Here is a 12,195-nt window from a genome sequence, read left to right as displayed (position 1 = left end):
ACTCTGGTGCTGTGTCACATATAGAAATTTTTTGATATTTGCAACCATAGTAAAACAAAGACTTATATTTTTTGTATTTATTTTATATATTTAAATGCCATTTAACAAAGAAAAATCAACCAAAAAAATGAGTTCGCGTGTCACCTCTGACACGTGTGTCATAGGTTCGCCATCACTGCACTAGACCAAATTGAGTTTTTAAAACCACTGTTATTTTAGGTAAACTGAGGCCCCTACTAATAAGTAGAGGAGTTGGGGGTTAAATCGGGCAATCCAGCTGGAATTAAATATTGTGAGTCCCAGGGAGAGTAGTGCCACAAATATTCTATCTTGGATGCTTTTTCTTTCTATTAGAAGTGGAAATTGGTCACCTCTGATTTCTGGCTCTCCGTCTTATCAGCCAAATGACTGACATGTAAAATAAATGATGATGGTGTCTGCCTCATAGGTTTACAAGGCACTTAGCCTAATGTCCAACAAGGGTAAAAGTTAACTTAACTTTCAAGGAGTCCTTACTTTTTTCATGTGTTCTTGTGAGAATATAGTTGCTCTATAGATTGCATAAAAGCATGCCGCTAAAACAGCCAGAACAATGCAGTTCAAAAACAGCCTCAAAGAGTAAATCCGTATCGTTTCTTCAGAGGTCCTTTCTGCTATTTTCTGCCGTATCCGTTCTTCCTCCAGATCTGCCTGAGGAGCAAAGAAGACTCATTTGTGAGCATGGGGGTGAAGGGACACTCAGGGGTGGAACCTCTGGCTTTATCTTCAGACCCTATCCCTCTTTAAGACTTCCCTTAAATATTCATCTTTCCCAAGATACCTTCCCAGATAAAGCCCAACTAGCTTCTGTGTTTAAAGGCCAAAGTCAAGGTAGAACCTTCTATTTGAGATAGCAATTATGACTGCAATAAATGGGAAAACAGAACTATTAGCCTATTCATGATATTACTGATATGTTATACGCATTATTTCTTGAAACAATATGTGAGGTGGGCATGTTTTTTGTTTTTGTTTTTAACTCAACCTGGTGTCTGCTTTTAATAAAATTCAGTCTGTTCATATTTAGTATAACAAATAACACATTTGATTTTATTTCTTCCATCTTACTTTATTAAACTTTGATACAATTGTCTCCTCCTCTGTTTGAGGAGGGGGGTAGGTTTGATCACAATGCTATTTATTACTCCTTCTCTCCTTATTGAGAAACTCTCCTACTTTTTCATATTCACTCCACTCTACCTTATCATCATAGCATTCCGTCTTTTGTCCTATTTTTCCTGGTATAAGTGATGTTTATGACAGGTTCTCACGGAGTTGAAAGATAACAGGGTGGCAGGGGGAGGAGGAAAGGTACCACTTCCTTCCACTCACTGTCCAGTCCCCACTTCCCTTCCCAGCCCTAGTTTACAAGCTCAATTCGAGAAGGGACAAGGGTAGAAGGAGATCAACCCCCGGAAGCTGTTCTCTGCTAAAAGCTCTTGAAAATTACAAAGTGCTTGCTAAGTACTAGAGAAGGCTGGGCCCCACCTAGCTCCTCTACAAGCTGCAAACCCGCCTCCCAAGGCACCACCGTGCTGGCAAAGCAGCCACCGAGAGAAACCCCAGCAGCACTCACTCGGAGCTCGTACCGCAGGCTGCTGTGCTTGAGGTTCGCCATGCTTTGGTTGGTGATGCAGAAGTCCCAGCCAGCAAAGATCTTGTTGCAGTAACTCTGGAAGTGCTCCTCACTCCGGATCAGGTTGATTTTGAACCCTTCCACCGACCTGACACCAAAACACGACTATGCTTCTTATGAGAACAACAAGATACAAGCCCATGGATTGACTTTGTCTAGACTAAAACAGTTACACGTGGCGGCATTTCCCACCCATTTTGACACAGTCACGTTCTGGACGATCCTAAATATATGTGGCAGCGAACCAGGCATCTCCTGGATGAAAATAACTTCCTGTCATCCACATGACAGCTCTTCTCACAGCTGGAATAAAATCCAAACTCTAACACAGCCTTTATGATCCTGCATGATATCATCTTTCTTGCCACATGGCCACTCTGTTGATACCACACCGGCTTTTTTTTTCCTTCTCATAAACACACACACCTCTGCTCCTGCCCCAGGGCCTTTGCACTTGCAGTCCCTGCTACCCTCTTCTGGGACAGTTTTCCCCCTGCCACTCCCTATGGCTGCCTCCTTCCCATCTTTTAGGTTTCAGCTCAAATAACCCCTCCCTGGATTCCCCACCACCCCATCTAGAGTTGTGACTCTCACTTTAAATTAGTCTCTTTCATTTCCTTCACAGCAGTGAACCTACTCTGCAATTATCTTACTTAACTGTTTAATGCTTCTAGTCCCTGACCCTGATTAAATTTTAAATTCCTTGAGGGCAGATACCCTGGCTGCCTTGCCACCTGGATATCCAAAATGCCTGGACCATAATGTGGCCACTATCCAATTGATGGATAAATGAATGAATAAATTATTTTAAATAGTAAATGAATCCAATATTTAGTCAGCACCTGTTCCAATCAGGTGCAACTCTTGCACGCTTCATAACTGTTATTCATTCAAATGCTTTCATGGGAAAAAAAAAACACTTGAGGACACAGATATAATAAATGTCACACACTGTAGATGAAACGGGGTGTTTTTAGGATTTGCCAGTGAATTGTGAAGACAATAAAAAGTGAAAGGAATTATAAACCTCATTCTGCCAAAAGTTCATAGCAAAGGATGTTAATCAGAACCATCCAGGTGTTTTTCCAAAATGCAGACTCCCAGGTGGGGTCACACCCTGGTATTTTCCATCAGGAGCTCTCAGGGTGGAAGGGTTCAGGAATGTGTTATTTTATAAAACTCCATGGTGACGCTGAGGTACCACCGCAGGTGAAAATCTCTGATTTAACCCAAACCTACATTTGACAGATGAGAAAGCCAAGGTCTGGAGGAGAGAACACTATTTTTCTAGAGCAGTGGTTCTCAACCTTCTGGCCCTTTAAATACAGTTCCTCATGTTGTGACCCAACCATAAAATTATTTTTGTTGCTACTTCATAACTGTAATGAATCATAATGTAAATATCTGATATGCAGGATGGTCTTAGGCGACCCCTGTGAAAGGGTCGTTCGACCGCCAAAGGGGTCGCGACCCACAGGTTGAGAACCACTGCCCTAGAATCAGTTAGTGGCAGAAATGGGGCCAATTGGATGATGATGATGATTTTAATTTAATAAATGTGTCAGGCCCACATTCATTAAATTAAGTTCTTTACATGCCTTGTTTCTGCGAATCCTCCCAACAACCAGGTGTCTACGTTTCGCAGAGGAAGAAAATGAGTTTAAAGAGGTGAAGTGACCTTCGAGCCTCAGTCTCTGAACCCCAAAGTCCACACTCTTTGCCACCCTAGCACGTCTTCCTCCAGGGGTGGGCCTCTCCCCATTACAGCACACCCAGCCCTCCCTCCAGGCTGCCCCAGGGAGCAATCAAGACCCAGACATGAGGAGCTTGAGCAAAATCTGGAGATGGAGTCACTATTTGGCCAGTAAACTTACTTCTTTTTCAGGGCCCCTTCCAAGGCCCTGGAAGCACCTCTAGCAATGTGTTCATCTGGTCCTGTTTCTTTTTATATTTTACTAGAGGCCTGGTGCACAAAATTCATGCACGGGTAGGGTCCCTAGGCCTGGCTGGCGATCAGAGCCAATCAGGGCCTTCCGGCTGCCAGCTGGGGCCTTCCTTCGTTCCATGCCACTCCCTGATGGTCAGCGCACGTCATAGCAAGCGATCGAACTTCCGGTCTCCCAGTCAAACTCCCGAGGGGATACTTTGCATATTAACCTTTTATATATATATATATAGATACTTCAAAAAAGATATTTTCGTCTTCTTTGTCTTAAAGAGGACTCCTCCAAATTGTCTAAACTGCAGGTCTGTAAAACTTGATCTGCCCCCACATTGCCAAGCAGCAAAGCCAGAACCCGAGTCAGCCAACATTTCTTTACAAGAATCTCTCTGTCCCTCCAAATGAGCCACTGCTCCTTCTTGTCCATACGCTGCCCATTTGGGTTGGGGAATGGACACACACCAGGCAATTTTCATCTCATAGCTTCTGCCTCAGGTTATGAGTGCCCAGCTGGGCTCTGGGGCTGGTGTGGTGGTGAACCTGAGGCTCCATGGAGGGAAACTCAGTCCCAGCATCTTGGTCTCTTCTACGCTTGTGATAAGGAGCTTCACAGCCCCCTGGCTTGTAGCACTGTTCACACTCTCACATGGACAATGAAGGGGGTAAGAGAGGTGCCCATCACGATCCTGTCTGCCAAGCCACCCCCTTGGGGCAGAGACAGAAAGCTGTCCATCAGAAGTTTGTGGTTCCCCTTCCATAGTATAGTGTCAGTGCCAGGGATAACATTTCCGAGCCTCCCTTGCAGCTATAGTCAATGGAAAGTGAGTGATGAGTATCACTTCAGGCCTAGCCCATAAACACCTCCCACAGGATACTCCTCCATGGCTATTCTCCCTTCCAGCTCTCAAAGGGAACTTCAAAGCTGACGATGGCTGAACTTCCGCCCACTTGAGTCCCACAGTGACTAAGAAGATGTCTACCACACTAACCTGTGTCCCACTCAGAACTTTATGTAAGAAAGGTATACAACGTCTACTGTGTTTGGGCCATTGTACTTTTGGGGGAAGTTATTCGTTAATAATTAAAGTAATTAATATTCCTCGCTTTTCTTTTCCTGGAAATTGACACTAAACCACGTGTCTACTGGGGAAATGCCAGGTTCTCCTGGCCACGGCTAAAGGGTCAGGGTTGGGTACCTGAATGAAGCAGAGCCAACAAATTTCTTTAAAGGATTTCTGAACCCATGACCCAGAGCAACCACATAAGGGAACTGCCACCAGGAGAATCAGAGATGAAGGAGCTCTTGCTTTGGGATATTTCAAAGTCACATCTGTATCCTTGTCCTTCCTGTAATTACTTTCCTCCCTTCCTTGGTTCTCTGAGCCACTCAACTGTCCTTTGCCCCAGTTAGTCAGACGTGGGTTTCTGCCATTTGAAATCTGAGAGACGTGGTTAATATACACACCAGACTGATGATAAGTTTCAGGACATGGCATTGGCACGTGTGTGCAATAATGATTGAGTGACGATCTGCAGGCTGCTCCTCCAGCTCTCAAATCCTCCTCCACTGCCTTCATATCTCCACAGTCTCCAGAACATATAAATCTTTCCCCCGCAAAGCCCACCCCTGGACTCTGCTCATCCTCTGGGCAATGCCTCTCAGAGTCCATGGCCTCCAATAAACTCCAGCCATCAGGATCATTCAAAGAGAACACAATGATAAGGTAAACTTTACCTTTTCACTATCCAAAGAAGGCTCAGGGCCAGGTAGGCAATTGTGCTTAACAAATAAGCCAGAGGCAAATCATAGGTGAAATTCTGAAATTTCACCCCGTCAATGGTGTAATGTCCATAAAAGAGGCAGGTCTCTTCCAAGAAACCCTAAAACAAAGTCACAGGCATGAGTCAGGCTAGTAAGTTCACTTCAGGAAACCAGTCTCTATCTCAAGAACTCACATTCCAGTGTCATTACTTATCCCTGAATTCCCAGATTCTGAAACCATCCCAGAGGTACCAGGGTTGCTTAATGTTTGGGGAATAGAGCATGGATAAAACCTGAGCATTAAAAATACACAGGTCTGGGATCCAAAAATGAAATTTAAAAAACAATTCCATGTGCAGTAACAGCAAAAAACTTAGGAATAGATTTAACACTGGAAATGTATATTCTTAAAGCTATGAAACATTGTTTAAAAATTAAAGAAGATCTAAATAAATGGGAAAACATCCCATGTTTACGGATCAGAAAATCCATGGTAATACGCCCCAACTGATCTACAGATTCAACACATCCTTATCAGAATTCCAGATGGCTTCTTTGTAGAAAATTACAAAGTAATCCTAAAGTTCATATAGAATTGAAAGGGACCCAGAATAGCCAAAACAATATTGAAAAAAAAAAAAGAACAAAGTTGGAGGACTCACACATCCCACTTTCAAAATTTGTTGCAAAAACAACAGTAATCAAGACAGTGAGGTAGTAATATAAGAATAGAATATAAATCAATGAAAAAGAATTGAGATCAAAATTAAGTCTATACATTTATGGTTCATTGGTTTTTGGTATGGGAAAAGAACAGTCTTGTCAAGAAATGATGCTGAGACAACTGGATAAACACATGCAAGAAAATATATATAAACCACATATAAAAGTTAACTTAAAATGGATAAAAGACCTAAATGGAAGAGTCAAAGCTATAAAACTCTTACGAAAAAAAATAGAGGGCTAGCCCAGCCAGTGTGGCTCCATGGTTGAGCGTTGAACTATGAAACCAGGAGGTCACTGTTCAATTCCTGGTCAGGTCACATGCCTGGTTTGCAGGCTCAATCCCAAGTAGAGAGTGTGCAGGAGGCAGCCGATCAATGATTCTCTCATCATGGATGTTTCTATCTATCTCTCCCTCCCCCTTCCTCTCTGAAATCAATAAAAAATATTTTTAAAAATAAGAAAAAAAAGAGGGCTAAATCTTCATGACCTTGGATTTGGCAATGGATCCTTAGCTATGACACCAAAAGCAATAGCAATAACAAAAATTAAATTGGACTTTATCCGAATTTAAACTTTTGTGCTTCAAAGGACACTATCAAGAAAGTGAAAAAGACAATTCAGAGAACAGGAAAAAATACTTGTAAACTACTTATCTGATAAGGTACTTGTATCTAGAATATATAAAGAACTCTTATAACTCAACAATAAAATATATATAATCCAATAAAAAACGGAAAGAGGTCCCGCCTAGGTGGCTCAGTTGGTTGGAGCATCATCCCATTCACCAAAAGGTTGCGGTTTTGGTCCCAGGTCAAGGTACATATAAGAATCAACCAACGAAAATATAAATAAGTGGAACAACAAATTGATGTTTCTCTCGCTCCCTTCCTTTCTCTCTCTGAAAGTTCAATAAAATAAATAAATAAATAAATAAACACAAAGACATTCCACTTCACACAAACCAGGGTGGCTATATAAAAAAGTCAGGTAATAGCAAGTGTTGACAAGGGCTGGACATCAGAACACTCATAAGTGCTGGTGAGAATATAAAATGGTGCAGCCACTTTGGAAAAGTCTGGCATTTCCTCAAAAAGTTAAAGATAGGGTCACCATTTGACCCAGTGGTTCCACTCTTAAGTATATACTCCCAAAGAAGTGAAAACATATCTCCACACAAAAGCTCACACGTGAATGTTCACCGCAGCATGATTCATAATAGCCAAAAGGTAGAGACAACCCAAATGGCCATCATGAATGAATAAACAAAATATGATATTTCCAGACAATGGAATCTTATTTGGCCATAACAAGGGATGAAAAGCTGATAGCTGCTACAACATAGATGAACCTTAAAAACATGCCAAGTGAAAGAAGCCAGAGACAAAAGACCACATATTATCTGATTCCATTCGTATGAAATGTCCAAAATAAGTATTTCATAGAGACATAAATCATTAATAAAATAGATTAACGATTGCTTAGGGCTAATAACAGGGAGTGGGAAGTGATAGCCAAAGGGTATGAAATTCCTTTCTTCGGTGATGAAATATTCTAAAATTTATTGTAGCAATGACTGCCTAACTCAGTGAATACACTAAAAACCATTGAATTGAACACTTTCAATGGGTGAATGGTATGACAGGTAAATTACACCTCAATAAAGCTATGAACAAAAAAACCCACAATAATAATAATAAAGTGACCTCTGAAACTATAGCACAGAACAGTCCCTGACTTCTCATGGGAAGAATAACTGACCACCTCAACTTCCTCGTTGGATGGCAAGGAGATTCCAGGAGAGTGAGAAGAGGACATACACAAAAGCAGCAGCACAGGTAACACAGAGGTGTTCACCACGGCACTGTTTATAAAGAAGGAAAAAGGAGGCAGGGGCCTGGCTAGACTGTGGAAAATCCCTATTCTAAATAGTAAGCAAGACCTTGTAAGTGCATGAGAAAAGGCAAGAAGGCTATGAACCACAGTGTTCAAGGTTCGGTGACCTACAGGAGGGGTCCTGTCACGCTTCACTCTATAAATTCTGTTTTTTATGACAACCATGTATTCTTATAGTAAGTAAAATTTTTAACAGAAAAAAAAAATGTAGAAGCAGAAGACCCCATCTTCTTAATAACTCTCCCAAAGGCAGGGCACACAGGCCGGAAAAACTTGTCTAACGGCATGAAACCTGTTTATATTCCCCTGGGGTTGATATCAGGGTTATCATTAATCCTCCCTCAAAATTATGTAACATTGCGGGGTAAAGGTTCACTGGGCCAGGAAAATAATTTGTCTGATTTTATAATGAGCTTGGCTTAACTGTTTTCAACAAAGACAAACCACTCTTGGATCTCTCTAGCTCTAGGGGCAATTTAAACTTAAATTTTTAATAAAACTGAAATTCAGTCTCTTGGTCACACTAGCCACATCTCAAGTGCTCAAAAGTTAGTGGCTATCAGAGTTTACAGCACAGTTCCAGAACGTTCTTATCACTGTAGAATATGCTTTTGGACATGCCTGTTCTTTGCCATGCATACTTTATTCAACGCTGATAATCAGGTGCATCTAAGTTTCCTATAGAATATTTCCTAAAAGGCCCTGGCCAGGTGGCTCAGTTGGTTGGAGCGACATCCGTACACCAAAAAAAGGGTTGCAGGTTTAAATCCAGGTCAGGGTGCATACAGGAGACAAGCAATCGATAGTTCTTACTCACATTCTCTCTCTCTCTCTCTCTCTCTCTCTTAAAACCAACAAAATCATATCTTCAAGCAAGGATTTAAAAACCAATTTCCTATAAGGAAGAAGATTATGATGTGTGGAAATCTACAGATTTCTCTTTTGGGATGTAATCTAAAGAAATGGGGTTAACAGCAGTTCTGGGATTTGATCCTACTTTGTTTTCACTAGCTGGGTGAACTTGGGTGAATCACTGAACTTCTTTTCTCCTTGCACAGTGGACATTTCAACACCCACCTGATAATTCCTCTCAGCTATTGTGAGAAATACATCAGAGACGTAAACAGCACTTTTTCAGAATTAAACACAATGGACAAATTCAATACTTTCTATTTATTTATTCCAAAAAGTGGAAGTTCAAGGCAGTATTTTAATGCCAATAACTTCCAGAAATGTATTTTTATAAATATCAAACAAAGTGGTTCTTAATGAGGGGCAATTTGTCCCCAGGAAACAGTCAGCAGTGTCTGGAGGCATTTTTGGTTGTCACAACTTGTGGAACTGCTACTGGCATCTAGTGGGTGGGGACCAGGGATGCTGCCAACACCCTAGAGTGCACAGGACAGGCCCCGGAGGCAAAGAATTATCGGGCCTGAGATGTCAACAGTGCTGAGTTGAGAAACCCTGACCTAGAGGGCAGATGGCCACTTTACATAGCTCACAACATGAAAGCTCACAAAATATCATTTTTTAGAGGAATGTTAAAAAGCCCTTTTGAAACTACTATAAGAAGGATGAGATTAATTCCACTTTAGAGAAGGGTGTGTTAACCTGAGATGAGTAGACTTTTAAGGGATTTCAGGAAATGTGTATGTGGGCACACATGTCTGGGCACGTGTGTGCACGTGTGCAACACGCACGGCTGTGTGCGTCATGTCTGCAGAGAAGAGCCACAGCTTCCATCCAGGTGATCCAGAACGCCCAAATCTTATAGGTTTTCAATGTCAGAGAAATTAAGTAATTCTACCCGGGTTTATTTTCACTGACTTTTCTGTGGAGGAACTCAGCATTTTGTTGCCGTTCAATCTGAAGGTGGCAGGGGCTAGGAAAAGGACAGTGGCTGACAGTGACAAAGCATAGTTCCTGCATATTCTAGGAGGGCGTGGGTGAACATTATCCTTGTAGAGGAGATCACTGCAAATCCTGTTCCTTTTATTGGTGCTTGTGCCAACACTGACGACATTCAGGAAACTGATGTTTAAATTAACCTATTTTCAGGATCTTAAGGGCTGAAATACAGAATTAGGTTAAATACTTACAGTGCCGGAGAGCAAGTCTATGATATAACTGTAAAAATAGATGAGTCCAGAACTACTTATTGGATATACTGTGCATTGAATATCTGTAAAAAAAAAACACAAAAAAACCAAGGTCAGTGGAAATAGCTTTACAGTCTCTATAACTTGTCTATCACCCTTTGTATAGACATGCACATACAAATATGTATACACATTTAGATGTCATTATATATTGGTATATTTGTGTAGGGATGTGTGTGTGACTTTCTATTTGCAAACCAAACCCCAATGCACCAGGTACAGTAGCATTTCCCCTTTCATTTTTCTACACATTTTGGGATGTATGTTTTTTTCTGTACATTTTGCATGTAGGTCCACTTATAGGAATGTTTTCTGCTTGTATTGGTATTTTGTGTTTTGGGGTTCATATTTATACATGTTTTAGAATTTGTGACTCATAAAATTGTTATTTCATTTTAACCACGTCCAATTCTAAAAGATCTCTGTGTGTGTGGGAATAAACATGCAGCTTTATTTGAAAAATACATTTATTTACATATGTTTAATTAATCAAGAAATTATTTGAATAATAATTTTAGTGACACTACCTTATCCTTGAATTAATTTACTTCCTCTGTATCAGTCAGCTATTACTGTGTAACAAATAATCTCAAAGTTTCAGTGACTTCACATACTGACCATTTATTTTCTCATTCATGGATCTGCTGTTAGGGGTTAATTCAGCTGATTTAGGCTAAGCCAGGATGGACTCTAGGCTTCCACTTGGGCTCAGGACTGCTCCCCATGACTCCAATCTGGGGCCCAGGATAAAGAGTAAATGGCTCGCCGAAACCGGTTTGGCTCAGTGGATAGAGCGTCGGCCTGCAGACTGAAAGGTCCCAGGTTCGATTCCGGTCAAGGGCATGTACCTGGGTTGCAGGCACATCCCCAGTGGGAGATGTGCAGGAGGCAGCTGGTCGATGTTTCTCTCTCATCGATGTTTCTAACTCTCTATCCCTCTCCCTTCCTCTCTGTAAAAAAATCAATAAAATATATTTTTAAAAAAAAAAAAAAGAGTAAATGGCTCTCCTCGTGGTTTGTCTCATAAGGCAAGCCACACAAAGCCATTTCAAGCTATCATTCCAATAGACAAAACGAGCCACATGGCCAAGTATAATATCAATGGAACACAAAGTATTCTCTGTCCACACTGAGAGGTCCTGCAAAGTCACAATTACAGGGGAGTGAAAAATTGGGGGAAATAAACCAATTTATCACCCTTTTTCTAGGTCTTAGTTTCCCCTGTATTAAAATGAGAGTTGAAGCAGTCTCTTCAAGGCCAAATTCAGCTCTGTCATCTTATAATTCTAACATGGATATGTTCATTTATTCATTCAACAAACATTTCTTAATCACTTGGATGTTGGAGATAAAATGATGAGTAAGCAGCAGTTCCTGCTCTTGAAAAGCTCCCCATTAAGGAGAAAGAAAGACAAGCAGCAGTTACATTTACAGAAGGTACTCAAGTGGTTGCATGAATACGGTATTATATGCAGATGAAGGAGACAGTCATTCTATTTGGAGAGGAGTCAGGAGGATGGAATGAGATGCCTGCCATTCTGCTCCTCACTCACTGTCCTCCGGCCTAGAGGTACGCAAACTATGGCCCATGGGCCACACCTGGCCAGCTGCCTTGTTTTTGTTAATACAGTGGGGCCTTGACTTATGAGTGTCCCAACTAACGAGTTTTTTGAGATACCAGCTGTCAGATACCAGCTGTCACTCGGCAGATTTTTTGCATTGAGTTGATAGAGTAATTTGAGTTAACGAGCTCCTTAACGAGCTCGGTCTCTGAACGAATTAAACTCGTAAGTCAAGGCCCCACTGTACGGAGTTATGGGAACACAGCCACGCCCATTCATGGTATCTGTCTGTGGCCACGTTTGTGCCACAATGGCAATGTTGAATAGTGGCAACTGAGACTGTATGACCTGCAAAGCCCAGAATATTGACTACCTGGCCTTTTATGGGAAAAGCCATGCCAGGCGTCTCATTTCTCTAATACACCAAGTTACTTGCCAGCCCTGGACCTTCGCAGATGCTGCTCCTCTGCATGAAG

The 12,195-nt window shown here is 41.5% G+C and overlaps 1 protein-coding gene across 2 annotated transcripts in view; it reads right to left on the bottom strand.

Annotated features, from left to right (window-relative positions):
- The window catches only part of TMC7 (transmembrane channel like 7), a 51,686-nt gene that overhangs the window by 17,830 nt on the left and 21,661 nt on the right, over positions 1–12,195 (bottom strand). For both annotated transcript variants that reach the window (XM_070411549.1, XM_070411550.1), the window contains exons 5-8: positions 10,098–10,180; positions 5,353–5,498; positions 1,616–1,763; positions 517–690 (exon numbers count right to left, since the gene is read on the bottom strand). In XM_070411549.1, the coding sequence (XP_070267650.1) occupies positions 517–690; positions 1,616–1,763; positions 5,353–5,498; positions 10,098–10,180 (551 nt within the window). The remainder of the gene's footprint in view (positions 1–516; positions 691–1,615; positions 1,764–5,352; positions 5,499–10,097; positions 10,181–12,195) is intronic.

The sequence above is a fragment of the Myotis yumanensis genome, unplaced genomic scaffold (genome assembly GCF_028538775.1).
Source record: "Myotis yumanensis isolate MYYU_CA2020_CCGP unplaced genomic scaffold, mMyoYum1.0.hap1 SCAF_4, whole genome shotgun sequence".
Taxonomy (NCBI): domain Eukaryota; kingdom Metazoa; phylum Chordata; class Mammalia; order Chiroptera; family Vespertilionidae; genus Myotis; species Myotis yumanensis.
Note: the sequence above shows the minus strand (reverse complement) of the source record. Positions and strands in the feature narration are given on the sequence as shown.